The 25,643-nt window shown below is 48.9% G+C and overlaps 1 protein-coding gene across 2 annotated transcripts in view; it reads left to right on the forward strand.

Annotated features, from left to right (window-relative positions):
* Positions 1-464: 464 nt before the first annotated feature.
* LOC132456411 (plakophilin-4-like) overlaps positions 465-25,643 on the forward strand; it is a 46,717-nt gene continuing 21,538 nt past the window's right edge. Inside the window, exons 1-10 of one of the 2 annotated variants that reach the window (XM_060050760.1) lie at positions 465-650; positions 1,145-1,316; positions 8,328-8,440; positions 8,714-8,748; positions 12,739-12,879; positions 15,185-15,339; positions 15,826-16,270; positions 17,742-17,906; positions 22,282-22,483; positions 23,088-23,220. In XM_060050760.1, coding sequence (XP_059906743.1) covers positions 1,200-1,316; positions 8,328-8,440; positions 8,714-8,748; positions 12,739-12,879; positions 15,185-15,339; positions 15,826-16,270; positions 17,742-17,906; positions 22,282-22,483; positions 23,088-23,220 — 1,506 coding nt within the window. In that variant the 5' untranslated portion in view covers positions 465-650; positions 1,145-1,199. Of the gene's footprint in view, positions 651-756; positions 1,317-8,327; positions 8,441-8,713; positions 8,749-12,738; positions 12,880-15,184; positions 15,340-15,825; positions 16,271-17,741; positions 17,907-22,281; positions 22,484-23,087; positions 23,221-25,643 lie in introns of those variants that run through there. The other variant, XM_060050761.1, reaches the window with a different exon arrangement.

The raw sequence follows: 25,643 nt of genomic DNA on the forward strand, positions 1-25,643 counted from the left end.
ATGGCCACAATGCCACCTGGTTTCAGTAGTGTCTTTAATATTGACTCTAACAAATTAGTATTAGGCCTACCAGTTCTTTGTATACCCCTGTATGTTAGTGCATTGCATGCATGCAGTAATTGTATATCTTGCAAACAATATCCATTTTTATTGCAAATAGGCCTTTTCCTAATTTAGTCAAAGACATTTTAATGTATTTTTACATACAACCAAACACACACACACACACACACACACACAGCTTGATGGACCACAGCCTGACCAGTAAACCTTCTACATTAGCACCAGTGTTGGCCTTGGAACGTAAATCTGCAGGGTCCACACCACGGCCCGTCCATCCACGACTGATCAGCGATATCAGGAACATGATCCATCGCCGCATGGTGACGTCACGCCCCAATCACCACCAGTGGGCGGGTACCGCCGTCCCGTGCGTGTCTGACGGTTTGAATCCACGCCGGTTTAAATCCACGCCGAATAAATACACTGCACAAAAAAAACAAAAAACGTGGACCTTCATGCGTCACACGTAGGCCTACTTACGAAGAAGTAGCGTTGTCCTGTCGGACTGAAATGTAGCCGAGCGTGAACGTTTACGCCTCACCGGACGTCGCCAGCTGTGGCCTGCTCGCAACGGCAACATCTGGCTGGTAAGTTGTGTTATCAGTCCTAGCGTTTAGCTAGCAGTAGGCGTTTCCACCATACCTCTCCTCCCCCGCGTGTCAACCCCCCGTCGCGTTTGAGACGTTAATCGTACACGCGCCGTCCGAAAGTTCGCTCTTTAAAACGGTGAGACTATTTACGGTTGACCTCGCGCTCGGTTAGCTTCGTAACCGCCCGCTCGGGCAAAAGGCGGGACGCGCGTGATGGATGCGGGACGCGCGTGATGGATGCGCGTCATCGACAGCACAAGTGTATGGGCTGCGAGCACACGCATGCCGAGTATAGATCGGTCGTTTTCTCCTTATGAATTCAGCTAAATAGACGTCTCACGTTATCCACTCACTCCCGCTCTGGCGTGATGCGAGTCTCCGCGGGAATAGACAGCGCGAGCCCTCTGCAACGCTCTTGTCATTGAGCGGCACCGTGCATCTTCACAGCCCCATGGCCAGCGAGTGATCGGCTCTGTGCGGCTCTCTAACAGGGTCAAAAGGGGCGCCCTGACAACCCGCCAGCTGTGGACTAGCGAAGCGGCAGAGATGGAGGATGGCTGTGTGGAGGGGAAAGGGCCACTGGCGGCCAGAGATGGGCCCAGCGGTCATAGCCTGCAACACGACACCACCACCACCAACCTCCTTGCTTCTGTCAAGGAGCAGGTAAGAGGATCAGCAAACTCCTGGATGCTGCTTGTTATTCTATCTATTTGCCTTTCACACACCTTTTTATCACTCATTGGCTCTCAAGTTCTGGATCAGTATGCACTCTTGAATTGCCTCCTTATGTCTTTGTGTTTGTGTAGTGTGCAGTAAAGCGGCTTTCTCTATATTTCTTTATCAAGTCATTCTATATGGGACAATCTTCCTTCTGTTCTTAATTACACTTGGCCAGCGGCCATGTTCTGCCCTCAGTGTGTGTGTGTGTGTGTGTGTGTGTGTGTGTGTGTGTGTGTGTGTGTGTGTGTGTGTGTGTCGGTGTGTCTTTATTGTCCTAGAATAATGATGTGCATTGATATTAAGCTGTAACATGTTGGCTACACTCAGGACAGCCATAACTCATTCAGAGGCAGTAGAATAGGTGTAATAAACTGTTTTTCCATAATTTGATATGTAGGTTATTTGGCAGCGATGGATTCGACTGGCTCACAGTAGGCATTGGAGCAAGAAGGGTGATTTAATTTGAGCATAAAAAAAAAGGACCACAGACTCAACCTCACGTGTTTAGGTATAAAAGAGAGTGTGTGTGTTGTGTCAGTGTGGGGGGGTCCGGGTATAGTCATATATCTGCTTAGGTGTGTGAAGCTTTCGGTATCTCATGATTGGCTCCAATTTAGATTCTTTGGGTCACGCTTAGATTCAAAACAGATTCTCGATTCAGCCCCTAGCATCGAGAATCAGGATCTACTCCAGTCCGCTATACGCTTAGAAAGGTGATGTGGCAATTGGCAAATGATGGCATAAAACCTGAGTAAATCGCTGACATTTTAATAGTTGAGCCCATCCACAGATTGCACTGATGTAAACACATCTTTGGAAGCTGTTTTTCGATTGTAAATCATGGAGGATAACAATTGATACGTTACTTTGAGTTTGGACAGCCTTGGACAGTTTTCTGCATCTCTACAAGGAGCTTTTTTGCTGTGAAGATGTTACCTCTATTCTGTTATTTTCTGAAAGTTGAGTGCCCTATGGAAAAGTGTTGTCCTTTAGGCTTTTTGCCATTGCATATATTTGTTGTGAATGCATTTGTTGTGAATTCGTAGCACATTGTTGAACTGATATTCCTTTGATCCATCTTTGTTATCAGTGAATTATTGTAGAAAAAAATATGGAAAATAAAGGTTACTTTGCACGGATATTAATTTATTGTAGATCTCGAGAAGGCTGCCCTGATACGCTTTTACATTTTTCTTTAGCACAACGTGTCAGTTGGCTTGTTTAATGTCAGTTGGATGAGTCACGTTAGTCCTAAGGACAGAGTCCGTTGATCAAAGGCAGATGGTGGCTCACTTTTGTTTTTTAAGGCTGTTTTGGGACAAAAGTCGACGGCATTGACGTCGCAGTGGCCTCCTGTCTTCCAGCTGCACGTCATGAGATGTGAACGGGAGTTTGAAACACAACAGGAAGAAACAGATGCTACTCCCTGTTTATTATGAGAAGGCTGGTTTTAGTACTTTTTAGTTTTGCTGTTCATCTCCACAACATAAATACACAGTTTGTAAACTGTGGTTTTACAGGGTTGTCTCTTAGTAGCCTAGCATAAATTCACTGTGGTTGTTTTACTGGGTACTTCCCAGTTGCCCACAGTTGTATACAGGGACTCCAATGGGTATATGCTAATTGCTTGAATATATTGAGAGGTGCATGGAGCCTGCCTTCTACATAGAGTAGTGCTGAACATGACATCAAATGAACACCCACCACCACACAATGGCTGATAGATTTTACCATTTGGCAGGTAAAAAGAAATCTGAGTTGGCTAAGCTGCTTGGCTGGTAGATTTCTGTACTCTAGCAGGTGAAAAAAGACGATTCAAAAGGTAAATGTCAGACCTGCATAACCATGCAGCACATACATTTACTCATGAAAACAGAACATCCAGAGCTGTATAAAATATGTGGTTCAATGTCACCCTTTATGGAGATAATTCATGAGTAGATCATCCACACATTCTTATGCAAGAAACGGGGCATTTATCACAGGGATAAACAACAGCTCATTCCTTTATGGATGAGTGATGTGTGCCATTTGAAACCACTCTTTCTGTGCGGTGCATGTTTGCATTACTGCTGCACAACGATGGGAGTGCTGAAGAAATCCACGGGCTACGGTTGCTCTGTCACGCCCATCCCCTTCAGAATTGATTATAGATATGATGTGGAAAGCATCACTGGTTAAAATCTGCCTAGCATGTTATTGATTAGAAGTGACATGCGTGTGTTCGTGTGCGTGTGTGTGTCTGCTGCACGTTTTCGACGAAAACATTATTCTGTCAAGGTTTTTTTTATAGAGAATACCTCAGTTGCAAACGGTAGGAAAGAGCACAAGTCTGAGAAGCAGGAAAAAATAACAGTTTGTCGACAGAACATAGCCCGATTACCTCACAGATACACAAACACACACACAGACAAGCAGTCCCTCGGCACAAATGTCTCTACATCGAGAGAGAGAGAGAGAGAGAGAGAGAGAGAGAGAGAGAGTCAGTCAGTCAGTCAGTCATTGTGGTGAGCATCAGTCCAGGGCAGAAGAGAGGAAGGCTTTGTGACGGGGGTGGACCGGCACCAAGCTGGTTCCAGACGCGGGGCCGGGGACTGCTGCACGACGCTGTCTCATCCCGGCAGCACATGTCGTCCAGACAACGAGAAGGACCCCGGACCCTGGCCCACAGTGAGGAACAGCACTGCCTGTGCCATGGACTAATGTCATGTCGTGTCCCGTAACAAGAACAACGTGTGCTGAGAGGGAGGACTTTTATGTAAATAATGCAAGAGGTCAGCTTTAAGCACACAATGAAAGTCTGCATGACACTTACAATGCAGCCTTGTTTCCTGCACACGGTCATAGAGGTTTTATTTGCATACATGTTTACATCGACTATTGTAGTCAGCAGATTATTTTATCCAAAGCGACTTAAGACTGTTCATGAACCGACAACGGAGTCAACCAAGCAAGGCGACAGCCAGCTCGTCAGGAGCAGTTGGGGTTAAGTGTATTGCTCAGAGACACCTCGACACAGGAGCCAGGGATCAAACCATCAAACTTCCGGTTACAGGTTAATCCGCTCTACCTCCCGAGCTAAATCGACCCTTAGCCGACTCACATATGATATATAGCATGCTCAAATGTCGGACACTCAAATCAACATCCCGCTATTGGATCAAATGACTCCTAAATCCTGAAGGTTGATACCTTGACTGGTGACACCTTGACTAGTGAGGAGACCCCTGTGGTGCAGCCGTTGGTGGGGCGTTGGGCCAGTCCTCCTCACATTATGGTTGTGCAGATGGACTACGATCCATCGTCTGATCAGGATTGTCATGAGGGAGCAGCAACCTTCTTCTCCAATGGCGATTTGTATATTTTTACTCCTTCTTTTGAATCTTTTCTGAAGAAGCATGTTAGCACTCTCTGGTAGGGTTATACTGCTCCCCCCAAGTATCAGAGTTAGTCTGCAAACATGTTCACTTTTCTTGCAATGTAGTCTGGGATCCAGACAAATCTCGCGAGCTGATGTTTAATTTTCCCTGCAGATAAGGTCTGTCTCCACTCTCCCATGCAAAAATATTTCTGGTCTGCGCCCGTTGGCAAAGGCCTCATGAAATAAAAAAATTAACAGAAAGGTTCCCAACTAATTGCAGTTTGCAGTATGCATAATGAATGGAATTGTTACATTTTTACCGTGTTCAAAAAAGCCCAGTTCTAGTAGATTATCTCAAAAGTGTCGGGCCAGTGCGAGGTCAGTCATGACATCCATTTGAATATCTTGTTTGAATTAGATAAGACAGAATTGAATTGAGATATAATTATAAGTATGGATGCATGACATCCATTCTTATTCTGCATAGCAGAATAAACGGTCTAAAAATTCCATGTGTGAGCGAATGGTGGCTCACTTTCTCAAAGTCAGCACTAGCAGATAGGAAATGTGCATCTGTTATTATGTATTGATGAGTCTCACAAATCAGACTTTAGATTTATGCTGAAATTATGGCTAACGAGCTCAAATCTGGGCAACGGGGCTGTTCATGTTTGTTTGTACAGTGTTGCTGGAGGTGGGGATCTGTAAATGCATGATTGGCTAACTAATTGCTTTACATTTTAATTTTTCAAATAACATCATGAATGTGTCATTACAGTTTTCTTCAATAAAATAGCCCCCCCCCCCACCCGAGGTAACACATTAACAGGTGATGATTTATTTTGGGTGACAATTTTAAGTCCAAACTTTCAAAGCTTGACAACTCCAAAGTGTTTTGGCTTCTTCACTTAATTTCCCTCTAGGCAAGCTATTTGCTATAAAAATGCCAACACCGGGTCGCCCCAGTGGGAATCAAACCCCTCACCACCGCTATTGTTATTGCCGTACTCTGTGGGATGAGCCTCACACGGCCAGGTAGTCTGAGCAACGTGTGTTTGTTTTTGCATGACATTTTCTCCCCTGTTCCAGTCACTGGTTTTGTTGTTAACACAACATCAATTATTTTGCTTATTTACCTGCCGTTTTTCTGCAGGGCTTTCAAACGTCCTCGTGAACAAACCGATGATGCAAGGTCTTCTCGTAGTATTTTGACTGCGTTCCATTCAGGTTAAGTTTTTTGAATGAAGTATTGGAAATCAATAATCTATTAGAACATGTATGAAACACTAGTTGTTGTCTCTGTACCTTTACAAATACCTTAAGACCTAGTAGGCCTCTATGGTCACCATGTAAGAAATCGCTCAAACCCTGGTATGTATCCCTGACTGCATTCAACCTACCATGGGAGGTCCTGAACCTTCAGTGGGTAAAGGGCCAGAGTCCCTAGGCGCTGTGGACGTTTTTCAGCCAAGATGGATAGCATACGTCACATGGCTAGATTCTGACCCAAATACAAAAGCGCTTTTGTCAGGCATCACTTACTGGGCAGTGAGGCTTTAAGTGTATAGCCTACTTTAGAATCTTTTGATCTTAGATCACCCCCTTCCCCCCCTACCATGCATCTGAGTATCCTTTTATGTTGGCTTTTGTAGTCTAGTCCATGTGGTTTGACCCAGGGACAATTGCAATAGTAAACTATCTTCTTTTTATGTGATCCCCAGGCACATCCAAATTGCATTAGGGTATACCACTAGATAACTAGGTGAATTTACGGGATGAATTTGGGCCCTTTATTCCAAAAAGACACTCAAATTAGTGTGTACCTCTTTTTCTGAACATGCTATTTTCATACAATCTATTATACTCATTTAAATATATTAGTTTTCAGTAGTATGCTTTCAAATGCAGCCCTCAGATATTACCTGTTCTGAATGTATATGTGCACTTTGGGGGGTTTCCTTCATTCCTTAATTAATTTGCAGAGTAAATTAATTCATTTGTTATAATTACATTTTCTGCACACACAAATTTGTGTACAGTCGAATTAGGCGGCATCTAGCAGAACAGACTCGGACGAAATGGAATATAATATTCCTAAGTATGATTTAAATCCTGTATGTATTTATCTGAGAATACGAATGGTTTATTATCTGTTACCCTGGAGCCCTTTACATCTATATACAGGCCTCTCGGGCCCCTCGACTTCTCTTTTGAGCCCACCATGTTGCACCGCCATGTTTCTACAGTAGCCCAGAGCATACAAACGGCTGTGGAGAGCTCAAATAAAGGAATACGATTCATAAACTGATCACGGAACCTCATTACTTGACATTTGGCTGCTAGATTCATCGTTTTGAAAGTACCTACCTACTGGTGCCTTACAGGCCAGTACAGGCAAGCGCTATCAAGTGTCTTTCATTGTGTATTATTAATAATGTTGAGTTACATAGTGTGGAAAGTGATTTATTGAAGTCTTATTCTCTCTACCATCCAATATTAACACAATGTTTTCCATGTTATCAGTTTGTGTATAGATGTGTGTGTGTGTGTGTGTGTGTGTGTGTGTGTGTGTGTGTGTGTGTGTGTGTGTGTGTGTGTGTGTGTGTGTGTGTGTGTGTGTGTGTGTGTGTGTGTGTGTGTGTGTGTGTGTGTGTTTGTGTGAGGTGGGTGATTAGATGAGTGGATGATAGATAAGACGATTGAACATCTGGAGCTACAACAATGTGTTTATAAAAACTGATTCATTTTCATGAATTGTTGCCATACTCTCAAAGCTTTACCTATTGGATACCTTTTAATACTTAATATGAATGTCATAAATATATGGCCTGTTAAGCCCTGTCAGACTGTACCTGTGATTAAGGGCTAAATCGCTAACATTGAATTGAATTTAAGTTTAAGTTTAATTAATACAAAACCATTATTACTTAGTTTAGTCCTGTGAGCCTTTCAATGGTGACCTATACAACCATAAGACCAGTGTGGAATACTGGAGCCCATCTCCACTGGGATAATTAGCTACATTTATTTCTTTATTTTGTTCAGTAGGATAAAGTACATTCCCCATAACATTGCGTTTTAACTGACCCAAAGCCAACAATGAAAAGGGGGAAACGTTTTCTACCGAACATGTCAGATAAGTTATCAAGACCAGAGCCTCCTTGAAGCGAAATGAACAAAGATGTTTAATGTAGATTCCACAAGAAGAAATGTGAACTAAACAAACTCCTATGAAGCTGCTTTGATGGACACACTCAGACCGGCAGGGACAAGAGATTGACAGAGAATTGACTGTGGAAAATCAAATTGGTAGAAGAGAGTGATGCATCAACAGAAGCACTTTTAGACTCAAACGCGGACTGCTTTGCTAAGAGAAAGAGACAGGGCTGAGAGCCTTTTATCTTACGTTACATGTGATCCTGACCCATCATCATCATCATCCCTTAATACAAATTTTCTTTGATATCATCAGGGGAAGGTTGAACGTTTTCAAGGGCCGTATTCACTCTGTTGTATACCGTTGGGCCTTCGATCTGGCATTTAATCGCTGTGGTTAAAATGACCCTAATCCGTACCCCCCCCCCCTTTCTAAGGAGCTCCAGTTCGAGCGTTTGACGAGGGAGTTGGAGGAGGAAAGACAGATAGTCGCCAGCCAACTGGAGAGATGCATGCTGGGAGCTGAGTCACCTGACGCGGACAGCACCAGGTAGAGAATACGCACACAAATGCACACACACACATACACACACACAGAAACGCACAAATGCGCACGCAAGCTCGCACATTAAAATAGACCCATTTGTACTTGAATATAATTTCCCGTATTCAATCATTACGACACGTCTTTCGGTTCCCCGTAGCAACAGAACCCGCTGAAGAAACTTATCTTGTTCTTGCGTTAATGTCTTCCTTTCGGCCTACATTATTTAACTCTTCACACCTTCTGCTCTCCTCCCCTTCCTGTGTGCGTGAACCAAAGCTCGTCGGAGAAGTCGTTTGCTTGGAGATCCGCAGGTAAGGCTTGATTATAACTACTTTACGAATCCCATACACTCTGCGCATTAATATCCTCCAAACAGCGGGGCAGGGGTGTGTGTGAGATGCAGGGGAGGGCCCTTCTGCCTGGTTGGTCGATCGGTTGGGCGGACCATCGCTGGCATTCCTTTCATGAGGAGAAAAGTGCTTGTTAAACCATTATTTTCTGGGGGCCGAGAGGGACGTAACCCAGACCGTTATAGTTTATGTTTGAGTGATGGGCTGTATTGTGTTAGAATAATATTGATCATGTATAAAAAGAGTTTTCAAGGCTCCGTAGTTTCTGGTTAGATAATAGTTTGGTTTAATAGACTGTAAGACAGGAAGTCAAAACACTCCTTGTTTCACAACGTTGAACAAGGCTAATGGAGGCCGCTGGTCGTAAATTACTGAACAATTGACTCGGCTCCAAACTTATCGAGAGCATGCCAAAGAAGTCGGCAGTGTGGCAGCGTTGTTTTGAAAATTGCAACAAAAAAGTATATAATCTAAAAACTTCAGGCCCGTTCGGTTAACACTTGAAAAGTTTGCGTGTGAACACATCAGAAATGGCACCTTGATTCCCATGGAAGTTATGTCTATTGCGACCCAGCGTATCAAACAGATTGAGACCTAAGATTGATTTTCCCGGCGTGCGTTGTCTCTTGGCACCACGCAACGGCTGGCCCACACGGCTCTCCGTGGCTCTGCCGGTGTGCAAACTGTTTTCATTGAGCTCTGCCGTAACCGAGGTGGTCTCGGACCGAGAGTAGATCTGAAACCCAGGGACTTCCTCCCTACAGAACTAACTATATATTAAGGCTACCAGGTAGAGTGGGGCACACTCCACTCTATTTTTATAGTATCCTTTATATTATTTTTTTCCCATCAACCAATCGATTAGCATGTCAACATTTTCAAAGGATTTTCTTTGGTTGACTTCCCGAGTGAGGTGCACTATGTTAATGTGTGCTTGTGAGCTTGGGCACTCTTCTGATGTGTGCGTGCACGGTGCTGATGTGGGTTCCCACTAGGGGTGTAACGGTACACAACAGTCACGGTTCGGTACGTACCTCGGTTTTGAAGTCACGGTACGGTACAGGACGGTTCGGTTCATAGTTATGGTGAATAAAATGTGTAACAAATATAAAAAAAATACTGCTGCAATTCTCCAATAACCCTAACATAAAATTAATGAAAAATCCAGTGTTAATGCTCAGACTAAACTCTTTAAGCTGGTATGTAAACAAAGAGTATGTAAACTTTAAGGGTTTAAAGAAAATATTCCTGCAGCTCTCTAAAGCTCTGAAGTTCTCATAAATATAAATATCAATCATTAAATAAAAGTGCAATTGCAGCCTTAACTTAAATTACAGCTTATGTATTTTATAATCTATTGGTGTTTTCATTGCCTCTCGTAGGTCAGAGGCAATGAAAACACCAATAGACCTGGTGATGGCATTTGCCCGTTCTGAATTCCCAGACAGGGGTTGATTAAATAGTATAGGGAGCTGGGTTTGAACGGTTTGAACAACTTTTTTTCATTTTGCAGGGGTGACAGTAACACCTGGATGGTGCTGTCACGTTAAAATTGTACCGGGGGCGAAAATTTTGTGCATGTTCGATGTGTTTCCATTTGCATAGACGATCGCTGTTGAACAATGTCTGCACACAGCTTTCGACTTGTCCACTCGTCTTTCCCCATTGTGATAATTAACCTGGAATCCAAAATTCTCCCAAACTTGGGATTTAAATGACAGGGGGGCATCTTCAAGCTCCGGTTTTCTGTTGTCGCTCGCCATGCAGTTCGCTCTCAGTTCGCTAGTAGACATCAATCCACACACAGTCGCGATCGCGCTCTGCTACTGCTACTACGCGGAGTTCGCGCACGTGCGAGCCGAGCCTAGTAAGGCTAAACGGTCCGGGGGGAACTCCGACATTAAGTTTTAAGTTCCGCACCGCAAAACAAGCCTTTACATTCGCCATATTAACGCTATGTACGCCACATTTACGGACCGCGGTACACCTCTGTAACCGCACCGAAGTGCCTGTACCGTGACGGTTCGGTTCAAATACGTGTACCGTTACACCCCTAGTTCCCACGTATCCTGGAAAACATGTGGAAAACATATGAAATGTCCTGGTTATGGTAGAACATGTCATGGAAAATTATGTTATACAACATATTTCAAGTTGGTCTGGGCTATGTTCAGTCTAAAGTTGCACAATTGTCTGTTTTTGCATTGCATCGGCACTACTCATCCAGAGGCTTCTCTGCACAACCACTGAATGCATGTAGAGGGAACCCCGCTCCTAAATGCCCTCACTGCTTTATCCAATCAGGAGTGTACTCTTTGGCCGTTAAAGGTCCAATACGTAGCATTCTGATGATGAAACCAACTAAATTCCCCTTCTTGGACACTGGTATGCGGTGCCACGTGTGTGTGGATGTGAGGAGCTCTGTCATGCCAGTGGTTAATGCAGAGCGAGGGTTCAACTTTTCCTACAGAAATTGATTCATAAACAACATTGCTTATAATAACGTGCGAGGCAACGCAACGACGCTACAAGAAAAGTATCAGAAGAAAGTATCACAACAAAAACAGCAATTTTCAATTGCAATTCTTATTTTCCTGGGATTGAACTCTTAACTAAAATTAATACTAATTAGTACTATTAATATGAATATTATTAAGGCCATTCCGCTAGACGCCACTCAATTCTACACACTGCACCTTTAAGAGAATCCTAATCTTGAAAGGGTCAGAAAATCCGGCCAGGGTCTGACATGTTGAAGGGCAGGTTAACATTGCAGATGACTCTACACCTCTACACCTCTACACAAACGCACGCACGCACGCACGCACGCACGCACGCACGCACGCACGCACGCACGCACGCACGCACGCACGCACGCACGCACGCACGCACGCACGCACGCACGCACGCACGCACGCACGCACGCACGCACGCACGCACGCACGCACGCACGCACGCACGCACGCACGCACGCACGCACGCACGCACGCACGCACGCACGCACGCACGCACGCACGCACGCACGCACGCACGCACGCACGCACGCACGCACGCACGCACGCACGCACGCACGCACGCACGCACGCACGCACGCACGCACGCACGCACGCACGCACGCACGCACGCACGCACGCACGCACGCACGCACGCACGCACGCACGCACGCACGCACGCACGCACGCACGCACGCACGCACGCACGCACGCACGCACGCACGCACGCACGCACGCACGCACGCACGCACGCACGCACGCACGCACGCACGCACGCACGCACGCACGCACGCACGCACGCACGCACGCACGCACGCACGCACGCACGCACGCACGCACGCACGCACGCACGCACGCACGCACGCACGCACGCACGCACGCACGCACGCACGCACGCACGCACGCACGCACGCACGCACGCACGCACGCACGCACGCACGCACGCACGCACGCACGCACGCACGCACGCACGCACGCACGCACGCACCCTCCTTCAGCTGACAGACCGCTCCACAGGCAGCCCAGAGAGGAATGCCTGTGGAGCGAGAGAGAGAGAATAAGTGGGGGAGAGACATGTGGATGCTTTGCATGCCGCGCTGGATGAAATAACCAAACAGTGGGGCGGGATGGAGTGTTGTTTTGATGAAAAGGAGGAATGCATACAAAATATGCGAAACAGGAGCGCCTTCAAAGGAGATGAAATGACCACGATGCACCACCAACGCACATGGGCGGGGCAGGGGGTGTCTATCTGGCCCCGGCAATCGAGCGGGCTGAATCTACATCCATCTGTCGCACACATGTTTTAATAGACGATGATGATGATGCGCTGTATTGAAAGAGTTTCCGTGGAAACAAAGAGCGAGAGAGGGGATTGTTAGTCTGGGCCTAACCTCCCTCCCCTCTTCCCTATCTCTCTCTCCCCCCCCTCCCCCCTCTCCCCCTGTCTGCTTGACAGATGCCTCTGCTCTGGGGGAGCCAAGAGGAGGAAATGGAGGAGGCGCGTTCGAGACCCCCGTGCCACCGGTCCGCCTCTACCAGGGCGAAGAGGTGCTCCGGCGGCTGGAACCGGAGCGTGTCTCCTTGCACGACAGTGAGGGTTCGTTGCCACGGAGACGCCAGGCCCCCTGATCCCCCGAGGCCCGCGACTATTAGTTTGACTTGTTTTCAGCGGCGATTCGTTTGTTACGCAGACATACACGAAATACACTTCAAAATTATGGTTTATTTTCTTTCTTTCCTCATCCTCATCCTCATCGTCATCCGCTTATCCGGGGTCGGGTCGCGGGGGGAGCAGCTCAAGCAGGGGGCCCCAGACTTCCCTTTCCCGGGCCACATTGACCAGCTCTGACGGGGGGATCCCGAGGCGTTCCCAGGCCAGTGTTGAGATATAATCTCTCCACCTAGTCCTGGGTCTTCCCCGAGGTCTCCTCCCCACTGGACGTGCCTGAAACACCTCCCAAGGAAGGCGCCCAGTGGGCATCCTTCTTTCTTTCCAACTTATATTAATTTATTCACTACTATAACTGCACCCCCATGTCCTACGGCAGAAGTCTACAGAAGGGCACGCCTTAGGTGGCGCTGTCCTGCCTCTGATGGTTCCTCTGTCAGAGGCAGTCTACGGCCTCTTCTACCATGGAGATGCGGGCGTTGTGCCCGTTTTTATGGTTTGACAAACGGGTGCATTCCACACCTTACAGTTGGGTTAAACGCGCTAGAAACAGATGTTGGCCTCGAAGATGCTGCCGGTAAGATCAGAGAGTTGGAAAGAGAGAGCAGAACAGAAGCGAGGAGCGATCACAAAATGACTGGGAGAGAATACAAAATGGATTCCCCGAAACCATTAGGGGAAATAATGGCCTGATTGGTCTGAAATGAGCCGGGATGATTCACACAGAGGCAGGCACGGTCAAATCAAGATATATTCTAACATTGGCATAATTGCTTTTCTATCAAATTACCCTACAAAGGTAGCTCCTAAATCGTACAAACAGCATCTTTAAGTAGAGCATTACAATGCATTTTTATAAAAAAGAATAATTAAGTTGGTAGATGCTGGCCCGGGTGTTTTCTTTACCGCCAGCTACATCAAGAAACTCCCGTAGGACATGCGCAGACGGAGCTACGAAGGACAAGCACGTTATATACTTCAGACTTGTCGGCAGAGAATGAAGGCTCACCTTCCCTGAGGAAGGAAGGCAGCCCATAAAGTTTGGCCGTAACATTGCCTTTGACGCACAGCTTGCGTACTCGTGCTCGTGGTGCTAAACATTTTCCCGGTGGGTGACTCAAGACACACACTGTATGATTTGTGCGCAAAGGGCCGCAAATACATTTACATTTAGTGGATTTTGCTGACGCTTTTATCCAAAAGGACCCGCCATTCATTCATACTTTCACACACCGACGGAGGAGTCAACCACCAGGGCGACAGCCAACTCGTCGGGAGCGGTGAGGGTTAGAGGTGTCTTGCTCAGAGACAGCTTGACACCCGCTGTACCTCCTGAGCTATTGCCGCCTGAATCCAACATCTTTGGTTGGCGCCAGCTCGCACCGTTGACGCACAAAGACTATAAATTAGGCTTGACGGGTCCAGGTGGTGCTGACGGATGCACGCACGCTATTACTCATCTCCGCCTCCTTACTGCTTGAGATGAGAGACCCCTTCACACCTTGGGCGCCCGAAACAGTAAACATTGCGCTATTCTGGGCCTCCATGCCGGCTCTTCTGGAGTTAACGATCACCCTTATAATGGCCCAAAACAAACCCTGACAACAACAACAACGACTGCCGCTAATGAAGCACACATATATCCATTGTCTGCTGAGCCATGGTGACAGAGTGTGATTAAGTGTTGAAATGAAATGTAAAGGCACAAAGTGTAGACCGGCAGGAGTGTGTTACAATAGTCAAACGGCGGTGTGTTTACTAGATGCGACAGGCCTGTGCACAGTTTTGGGTTGTGCGCAAGTTTCATTCGTATAAATGTATTGAGATAGCGTAACGCTTTCCATCGTTTACAATGAAGTGCTCCCTGTTTTGAGCATTGTTTCCCTCCTCTTCCTCCCTCCTCTCCCCCCTCCTCTTCCTCCCTCCTCCTCCTACCCCCTCTCCCCCCTCCTCTTCCTTCCTCCCGCCTCTACCCCCTCCCCCTCCTCCCTCCTCCTACTCCCTCTCCCCCCACCTCTTACTCCCTCCTCTCCCCCCTCCTCTTCCTCCATCCTCTCCCCTCTTCCTCCCTCCTCTTCCTCCATCCTCTTCCTTCCTCCTCTTTCTCCCTCTTTTCCCCCTCCTCTCCCTCCCTCCTCTTCCTCCCTCCTCCTCCTTCTACCCCTCGCCCCGATCCTCTTCCTCCTCTCCCTCCCTCCCTCCTCTCCCTTCCTCCTCTCCCCCCCTCCCTCAGGCTCCCCGGGCCACTCTGCCCAGATGACCTCGTACTCCGACAGCGGCTACCAGGACAGCAGCGTGGGTTACTATAGCAACCAGAACGTGGTGCGCTCGGAGCCCCGCGGCACCCTATCCCGGAGCCCGAGGGCCGAGGGCCAGGCGTCGGGACAGGTAGGGCCCGACGCAGAGTTATTATAGTTATTATACATACAACAAATGGAAATCAAAATAGTGAAGAAATTTTTTTATATGTATTGCTCTTTGAAATCTACGTTTCACACTGACAAGCCGATTTCAACATTATAGTATTTATATCTATAACAGTTCTTTAACACAGCTGGCTACCTTCTTTCGAATGAAACAGTCAGTTCCTGGACATCACTCTGTTTATTGAAGAAAGACCCACTGTAGGCAGTTGGACAGCTTACACATATCAAAACAGCCCTTTGAACTATCGCATGCAAAGAAGCAAAGGAGAAGTAAAGCACTGAAGTCCACTCCAGTCCCGCTAAACGGACCCCTCTCCCCTCTCCCCTCCCACCATAATCTCCCTCCCCCTTAACCTCCCTCCACCCTCACCATCCTCCCCCCTCACCCCTGCCCTCCATCGCCACCCTGCGCCCACCTTCATTACCCTCACCTCCCCCCCGCCCTCAGCCTTCAGGTCGGGTGCTGAGGAGAATGGGCTCCCTGCCCTCCAGGAGCCAGTCGCCGGGGGCCGGCGCCACCGCCTCCCCCTCCCACGTCTCCATGCGCACCTCCCAGGGCAGTGCGTACGGCTCCCCGGTCCTCTCCGAGCCCAAGCCCCTGGCCTCCCTCTTCCCCGGCACCAGCATGCCCCCCTCATCACCCCCCTCCCCCATGGCCGCGTCCGGTGCCCCGGGGCTGGGCGGCGTGGTGGGGGGGCGCCTCGGCTCCACCCTCTCCTTGGTGGAGGGGCGGGGCCTGGCCGGCTCCCCCCCAGCGCGGGCGAGTGGGATGGCGGCGGTGCCGCAGCACTACGGCGCCACGCTGCCGCGGCAGAGCCAGCCGCTGGCGTACGGGGCAGACCCCTACGGGCTGTACCAGAGGAGCGCCCTGCCCCGCCCCGACAGCCTCATAGGTCAGTCTCCGCCACGGCCGCCGCCGCTGGCTGGCGGGCTGCCACCGCTGCTCAGTGTCAGAAGGAGAGTCATTAGCTCACTGTGGAGCTGTGACGCTATGTGTGACACACACACTGTCACACTCACACAAACAGAAACACACATAGACGCGGTGTGTGTGTGTGTCTGCGTGTATGACTTTTTCTGTGTGTGGGTGACTGAGACTGTGTGTGTGTGAGAGCGTCTGTGTGTAGCTGTCACACACACACACAGACACACGCACACCAACACAGACGCTGTCACTCACACACACAGCCACTCACAGAACGTCAAACACACACACACACACACACACACACACACACAAACACACGCTGTCTTCAATTAACGGCAAAAAGTAAAAGTTCAGTAGTTCATACTCGTAACTGTGGCTGGCGAAATGCCTTGCTCAAAGTGCACAGTGGGCAGTGGGCAGTGAGCCGCATAGTCATAGGGAGAGAATTCTCCATTATAATTGTTCCAGATAAATCCCCTTTTATCAGAGGAGGAGGGGGTTCAAACCCACCATATTTAATCTTAATCCCTGCCTCTCATTACTGGGAGAGCACAGCCTGTTCTCAGACACAGCTGGCATTGTTTCACAATCACACATACACACACACACACACACACACACACACACACACACACACACACACACACACACACACACACACATTACAGCGGTTGACGTTTTGACAGCACAATCGTGCGTGCCTGTGTGTGTTTGTGTGTGTGTATCAGGGAGAGAGAGATAAATGGGAGGGGGGTTTGGCAGAGACACAGATCTTTATGTTTATGCTCTGAAGTGAACCTCTGCCACTTTTACACTAAGCCTCGCTCCATGACCCACATAGCAACAAAAAGCTGCATGACAACCCCCCCTCCCCCCCCAACCCCCACCTGCCTGGTGGCACCCTTATCATTTATCAGTGTGACTTTGTCTCTGTGTCTTTGCGTCTATGTGTGTGTGATGATGATTTCACGCTTTCCTTTCTCTTGTTTTGCGTTGCGCTCGGGTGTTTGTTGTCGTCGTGCCAGCAACCCATCACAACACCAAAGACACAAGAATAGCGATCATCCCAAACGGATGTGGGGAGACCGTGGGATAGTGGGTCACAGGCAGTGGACAGGGAGTGAAAAGTGGCCTTCACGGAGAGTGAAATGGCCTTAACTCCAGCCACGCTGCCGATCTCACACCCAGATTACAGGAAGATAAACTATCAATAGATGGACCCGATTAGCTCATCGCTAATCTACCGCATCAATATGATTGTGTGTGTGTGTGTGTGTGTGTGTGTGTGCTTGTGTGTGGTATGTGTTTGTGTGTTTATGTGCTTGCGTTTGTGTGTCCGTGTGTGTTTGCTTGTGTGTGGTGTGTGTCTCTGTGTGTCTTTATGTGCGTATGTGTTTCTGTGGGCGTGTTTTTATCTGTGTGTGTGTGTGCTCCAGGTCTCCACAGCTCCTACGCTGCCCACCAGCTGGACCCCGAGCTGCGGGCCGCCCTCTCCCCCGACTGTCACATGACCCCGGTGTTTGACGACCGCTCCTTCCACAGCCCGCTCTACCACAGCCCCTCCCACGACGACCCCGGGACGCTCTACAGGACCAGCACCGGTAGGGACGACTCCTTCGCTCTCTCTCTCTTTCCTGGTCGTTCTCTCTCACTTTTTCTTGTTCCCCCTCTCTCTTGTTCCCCCTCTCTCTCCCTTGTTTCCTCTTTCTCTCTTTCTTGTTCTCTCTCTCTCTTACTTGTTCTCTCTCTCGTTCCTCTCTCTCTCTCTCTCTCTCTCTCTCTCTCTCTCTCTCTCTCTCTCTCTCTCTCTCTCTCTCTCTCTCTCTCTCTCTCTCTCTCTCAGTAAAAGGTTAGCCCTGCTCTACCAGTCTATCTTGCAGGGTTTTATCAGTCCCTCACCCTCCCCTCACCTTCAGCTGATCAGATTAGGACAGTGACTCCTAAACTGTGGGGCGCTGTGGGGGAGAGGAGATCGGAGTAAGACCCAGTCACTCACTGTAAGACAAACACTTCTGTCCTCACAAACGGCTTTCGCTTCCACACCCGGTCCGAGTCCCACTTTGCTGCGGCGGTAAAGGACAACACTTCTGAAGATTTAATCTTAGGTCTAGTTCTGTGTTTAATATGATGGATGAGAGGATGGCGCTGCGATGCACGCTGATGTTTCGAGCGGTGCTGGAAGTTATACAGCGGCTATATGGCAACCGCCGGCAGTGCTCTTATTGGAAACGCCCCACTTAAGTTCAAATTAAGAGACGCAGCTTTGAACGCAAGGGGTCCTTCAAATGATCATAAAACCAAAAAAGTGCTTTGTTCATTGTGCAAAAAGTCTCAATGAAATTGTACCGCAGCAATGATGCTTTTCAAGATCATGTGAGGAATAAACATACACATTGGCCCGTCCTGGAACCGTCACCTTATCGTGGTGGAGAGGTTTGCGTGTCCCTGTGAACCTGAGAGCTGTGTTGTCTGGAGCCTTGTGCTCCTGGTAGGGTCTCTCATGGCAGAGTGGTCTCAGGTGAGGGGCCAGACTAAGAATGGTTCAAAAAACTCCAATGAATAACGGAAAAAGAGGAGATGTGACCCGGCCCGGAGGAAGCCCGGGGCCCCCGTCTGGAGCCAGGCCCAGACGGAGGGCTCGATGGCGAGCGCCTGGTGGCCGGGTTTGCCACGGAGCCCGGTCGGGCACAGCCCGAACAAACTACGTGGCACCCCCCCTCTCTTCATCCCATGGGCCCACCACCTGTGGGAAGACCCGTTGGGGTCAGGTGCGCAGCCACATGGGTGGCAGCGAAGGTCAGGGGTCTCGACGGACCAGACCCGGGCGGCAGAAGCTGGCTCTGGGGACGTGGAACGTCACCTCGCTGTGGGGAAAGGAACCGGAGCTTGTGAGGGAGGTGGAGCGCTATCAGTTAGATCTGGTGGGGCTTACCTCCACGCACAGTCTCAGCTCTGGTACCGTACTCCTGGATAAGGGTTGGACTCTATTCTTCTCTGGAGTTGCCGAGGGCGTGAGGCGCCGGGCGGGTGTGGGGATACTCATAAATCCCCGGCTGAGCGCCGCGGTGTTGGAGTTTACCCCGGTAGACGAGAGGGTCGCCTCCCTGCGCCTAAGGGTTGTAGGGGGGAAAACTCTGACTGTTGTTTGTGCGTATGCACCAAACAGCAGCTCAGAGTACTCGGCCTTCTTGGAGACCCTGAATGGAGTCCTGTATGGGGCTCCAGTAGGGGACTCCGTAGTTCTGCTGGGAGACTTCAACGCCCACGTGGGCAACGATGGAGACACCTGGAGAGGCGTGGTGGGGAGGAACGGCCTCCCTGATCTAAACCCGAGCGGTCGTTTGTTATTGGACTTCTGTGCTAGCCATGGATTATCCATAACAAACACCATGTTCGAACATAAGGGTGCTCATAAGTGTACCTGGTACCAGAGTACCCTAGGCCGAAGATCGATGATCGATTTCGTGATCGTGTCATCTGATCTGAGGCCGCATGTTTTGGACACTCGGGTAAAGAGAGGGGCGGAACTGTCAACCGACCACCATCTGGTTGTGAGTTGGATCAGGGAATGGGGGAAATTTCCGGATAGACCTGGTAAGCCCAAACGAGTAGTGCGGGTGAACTGGGAACGTCTGGAGGAGGCCCCCGTCCTAGGTATCTTCAACTCACACCTCCGGCGGAGCTTTTCTGGCATTCCTGTGGAGGTTGGGGGCATTGAGCCGGAGTGGGCGGTGTTCAAAGCCTCCATTGCTGAAGCTGCGGTGGCTAGCTGTGGCCTCAGGGTCTTAGGCTCCTCAAGGGGCGGTAACCCTCGGACACCGTGGTGGACACCGGTGGTCAGGGAAGCCGTCCGACTGAAGAAGGAGGCCTTCCGGGATATGATATCCTGGAGGACTCCTGACTCGGTTGCAGGGTACCGACAGGCTCGAAGGGCTGCAGCGGCTGCCGTGTCGGAGGCTAAGCAGCGGGTGTGGGAGAAGTTCAGAGAGGCCATGGAGAAGGACTTTCGGTCGGCACCAAAGTGTTTCTGGAAGACTATCCGGCACCTCAGGAGGGGGAAACGGGGAACCATCCAAGCTGTGTACAGTAAGGATGGGACTCTGTTGACCTCAACTGAGGAGGTCGTCGGACGTTGGAAGGAACACTTTGAGGAACTCCTGAATCCGAATAACACGCCCTCTATGTTGGAGGCAGAGCTCGAGGTTGATGGTGTTTCGTCGTCAATTTCCCTGGTGGAGGTCACTGAGGTAGTCAAACATCTCCGCAGTGGCAAAGCCCCAGGGATTGATGAGATCCAGCCAGAAATGCTAAAGGCTCTGGGTGTTGAGGGGCTGTCATGGTTGACACGCCTATTCAACATCGCGTGGGAGTCGGGTACAGTGCCAAAGGAGTGGCAAACCGGGGTGGTGGTTCCCCTGTTCAAAAAGGGGGACCAGAGAGTGTGTGCCAATTACCGGGGTATCACACTTCTCAGCCTCCCTGGTAAAGTCTACTCCAAGGTGCTGGAAAGGAGGGTTCGGCCGATCGTCGAACCTCAGATTGAAGAGGAACAATGCGGTTTTCGCCCCGGACGTGGAACTACGGACCAGCTCTTCACTCTCGCAAGGATCCTGGAGGGGGCCTGGGAGTATGCCCATCCGGTCTACATGTGTTTTGTGGATCTGGAGAAGGCGTATGACCGGGTCCCCCGGGAGAAACTGTGGGAGGTGCTGCGGGAGTATGGGGTAAGGGGGTCTATCCTCAGGGCCATCCAATCTTTGTACTCCCAAAGCGAGAGCTGTGTTCGTGTTCTCGGCAGCCAGTCAGTTTCGTTCTCAGTGGGTGCTGGTCTCCGCCAGGGCTGCGCCTTGTCACCAATCCTGTTTGTGATATACATGGACAGGATATCGAGGCGTAGTCGTGGTGGGGAGGGGTTGCAGTTCCGTGGTGTGAGGATCTCGTCACTGCTTTTTGCAGATGATGTGGTCCTCATTGGATCATCGGCCTGTGACCTTCAGCACTCACTGGATCGGCTGGCGGCCGAGTGTGAAGCGGCTGGGATGAGGATCAGCACCGCTAAATCTGAGGCCATGACTCTTAGCAGGAAACCGGTGGATTGCTTACTCCGGGTAGGAAATGAGTCCTTAGCCCAAGTGAAGGAATTCAAGTACCTCGGGGTCTTGTTCGCGAGTGAGGGTACTATGGAGCGTGAGATTGGCCGGAGAATCGGAGCAGCGGGGGCGGTATTGCGTTCGCTTTACCGCACCGTTGTAACGAAAAGAGGGCTGAGCCGCAAGGCAAAGCTCTCGATCTACCGGTCGATCTTCGTTCCTATCCTCACATATGGTCATGAGGGCTGGGTGATGACCGAAAGGACGAGATCGCGGGTACAAGCGGCCGAGATGAGTTTTCTCAGAAGGGTGGCTGGCGTCTCCCTTAGGGATAGGGTGAGAAGCTCAGCCATCCGTGAGGAACTCGGATTAGAGCCGCTGCTCCTTTACTTAGAAAGGAGTCAGCTGAGGTGGTTCGGGCATCTGGTAAGGATGCCCACTGGGCGCCTTCCTTGGGAGGTGTTTCAGGCACGTCCAGTGGGGAGGAGACCTCGGGGAAGACCCAGGACTAGGTGGAGAGATTATATCTCAACACTGGCCTGGGAACGCCTCGGGATCCCCCCGTCAGAGCTGGTCAATGTGGCCCGGGAAAGGGAAGTCTGGGGCCCCCTGCTTGAGCTGCTCCCCCCGCGACCCGACCCCGGATAAGCGGATGACGATGAGGATGAGGATTGGCCCGTCCATTGATTGGGCGATCTAAGAGCAACCAGTAAGGACAGATCCAAGGCCTTGTACAAGGAAATATCAATTTTGGCCAGGGGTGGCTCTCACAGGTATAAAAACACACCGATGGCTGTATGGATAGAGAATAGAGAGACAAACAGACAATGAATGAATTCATATCATCTCTGTGTGTCTATGTGTTTTTGTGTGTGTGTGTGTGTAGGTGTGGAGACGCTCACGCGTGCGGCTAGCCACTGCGGCACGCTGCCGTACCAGCGGAGCAGCTACGGCCTGGGCTCTGCCCCCCTGTACACTGACTCCTACAGGGTCTCCCAGCAGGGGTTGGACGCAGAAACCCTCTTCTCGAGACACTCTGGACTGGGGGACCGGACCCCGTCCATCGACAGCATGCACAAAGATCCAAGGTACACACACACACACACACACACACACACACACACACACACACACACACACACACACACACACACACACACACACACACCAACAGGTCATAATAAGCCAACAAGACAGAGACACACACACACACAGACACACACAGCTGGTCGTCGGGTCATAAGCCAACCGTACGGCTACAAATCATATTAACCACCAAGACACACACACACACAAAACACAGCACACAGATCAGCCGACCAATAAGGGCCGGCCGGTGTGACAGCAAGTGTGAGGGTGCACGCACTCTCACTCCTCAAAGGTCTTTATGAACATGCACTCACACTCACACACTCACACACACACACACACACGCACACACACACATACACTCTCACTCAGTCAGGCATAAGTCTTTATGAACACACACAAACATATACACAGATGCACACACACTCACTCACACTCACTTACTCACTCACTCACTCTCGCAAAGGTTTTTATGAATAAATACACACACACATATAAACAGATGCCTTCACACACACCCAGGGCATTCGTGGAGCATTACATTACAATACACTGTTAGACCTTATGACCCCAAACGTTGATCGTCTCCTCCCCTCTCTGAAGGGAGTTTGCGTGGCGCGACCCCGAGCTCCCTGAGGTGATCCACATGCTGCAGCACCACTTCCCCTCGGTCCAGGCCAACGCCGCCGCCTACCTGCAGCACCTGTGCTACGGGGACAACCGGACCAAACTGGAGGTGGGCTAGAGCAGTGTTTTCCAAACTGTTTTTCTGGGGACCCATTTTTTTTTTTGGATAAAATATTGCGGGCCAATTCACAATAGTACAGCGCTAACATTCATTTTGTTTAATTAATTTTCGATACCCAGGAGGAACTGAGTCGAAAGTGTTTGAGCCCTTGGAGAAGCCGCGGTCAAGGATGAGGCCGGCATCATTGATGTGGTGGCGTATGCTGCCATCGTCGTTCAAAAGCCCATTTAAATCCATCACAGAGCCTTTGTGTCCAGGGCATCCATCTTGATTTGGTGGTCATACTTTCACATCGTATCTGAATTTTTTTCATCAGCCTCCACCGAAAGGAAATCTGTGGCTTGTCTTCGAGTCTCCTCAGTTTGTTTTATATAACGTTGCTCATGAGTGATACCGCACGTTGACGGTCATTAAAGGCCTTCTGCGCAACTGAGCAACTTTGTGATAAGAAAACGACAATTGAGAAAATCCCGAGAATACAGTAAAGCCCTGCCTTTTAGTATATCCTCGTCATCACGACGAAGGGACACTGTCGGCGATGTGTGTGGACGCGGGGAGCTCCATCTGGGCAGCGGTTTAGATTATTATTATGCTTCCCGGACACTTGATGTATTAACGCCACGGTGTGCGGGGCCTTTCATGTTCGATATCACCTATAATAACGCTCATACACAATAATGATGGTACTACATAGTTGGAGTGGGTCGTTACCACCGAGATAACACACCCTCCACTTCCTTACTAGAAATATCCTAGTGTTTCAAATTCCAGCTGGAAATGGGAGATCACATCCCATTACATATCGTTATTCGCATATGTATGCTATAATACACCCTGACACATTATACCCCTCATAACAAAGTTGTAGCTTTTAATCGTTTTTATTGGCAAGTAGAAACAATATACCCTCATACTCAAAGATATAGATTAAAGCAATAGGAAGCAGGTTGGTGTCATATGGCTTTTTGGTAGCTGAAAGAATATTTACAAAGTAAAGCTGTGGGTTAGTGGTAGAGTTAGTCTTCAGTTTGTACGCAAAGTCCGTACTCCTTCATTTCCTCAAGAAGAGTTAGATTACACTGCTGTACAGTTGATCTGTGCGTTTCAGTTCCAACAATCAGTCCCTTTCTATCGCCATGGAGGCTAATGCTGAAAGTCGAGTCTGTCCAGTTGTGTTTCTGGACTAAGTTTTAATTCGCTACAGGGAATCGCGTTATTCATTTATTTATTATTCGCTTTATTTTAGTTTGTGCCGGTAGCTATCGATGCTTTGCTGGCTCTGACTAGTACCTCTCTGACCATCCAATCAAAGGTTGTGAAAATGCCGACGTCACTGGACGCCTGCTAGATGGCCTAGGCGTTGCCAACTCGAAATCTGATTGGTTAAAGCTACAGAGTCATTGCCACTTACCTTAAGATACAGACGCTAGCACTATCGATTCTGAAGGCGTCAAGGCAGATTTCTTTGACCCTGGCAACACATGATGGCTGAAATATGATTAGATAAAAGCTCGAACTTAAACATACACTAGTGGAAGCAGCGCAACCAAGGGAAAAGCTATGAAACTAAGAGAATAGGCTATTGGAAATAATTTAATACATATTCATTGAAATAAATATATTAAAACATAAGTCAGTGATTCTGATAGGGTTTAGGCCCGCAGAGAAGGCCTTGCTGGCCAGGACAGCCCCCCACTTCTCTGGGATAGTATTATTCAGGAGATTTTCAGGGTACAAATCTCAGGATATGTTGTTCACACATACGGCCCATCAGGAGAATATCAGGACTTACACGTGTGTCTGAAAGCAGCTAGTGTGAGCATCTGATTACATTATAAAATTAGTCAATTTATGGTAACGGGGTAATTGTTTAATGGAAAGTGTAGTATACTATGCATGCATGCAAATTAATTATTAAATAGCTTTTACTGTTATTCAGGGCTGAAAAGTGTATTGACATTTATTTTGAAATGCAAGGGAACTACTATTGGTTAGTTGAAAATAATAATCATCATTGAGATTAAACATCTCTTCCTGTGTCCAGGCCAAGACAGGCAGATGTAGCCTACATTCACACATAGCATAAACACAAAAAAGAGAAAAATAAAACAACTAAAACAGTCCGCGGGGGGGGGGGATATCAATATCGCAAGACATTTGGGAAGGCTCAAGGAGACGAGTAATATTAAGTTTAAGCAACAAAGTGTAAAGACATTTCGGCAGGCTCAAGGAGGAGAGTAATAATACATTTGAGCGACAAAGTGTAGTCTCGTGGTGGCCTCTATGGACATAATTCACCATACTTTGTCATTGACATGTTTTCGTTCTGTGATATAGGGACACTGTCTCTTTAAGATTCCATTATGCTGGTCGGGGCGATGTTTGAATTTAACGGTTTTTATATGACGAAA

Source organism: Gadus macrocephalus, chromosome 4 (assembly GCF_031168955.1).
Source record: "Gadus macrocephalus chromosome 4, ASM3116895v1".
NCBI classification, from domain to species: domain Eukaryota; kingdom Metazoa; phylum Chordata; class Actinopteri; order Gadiformes; family Gadidae; genus Gadus; species Gadus macrocephalus.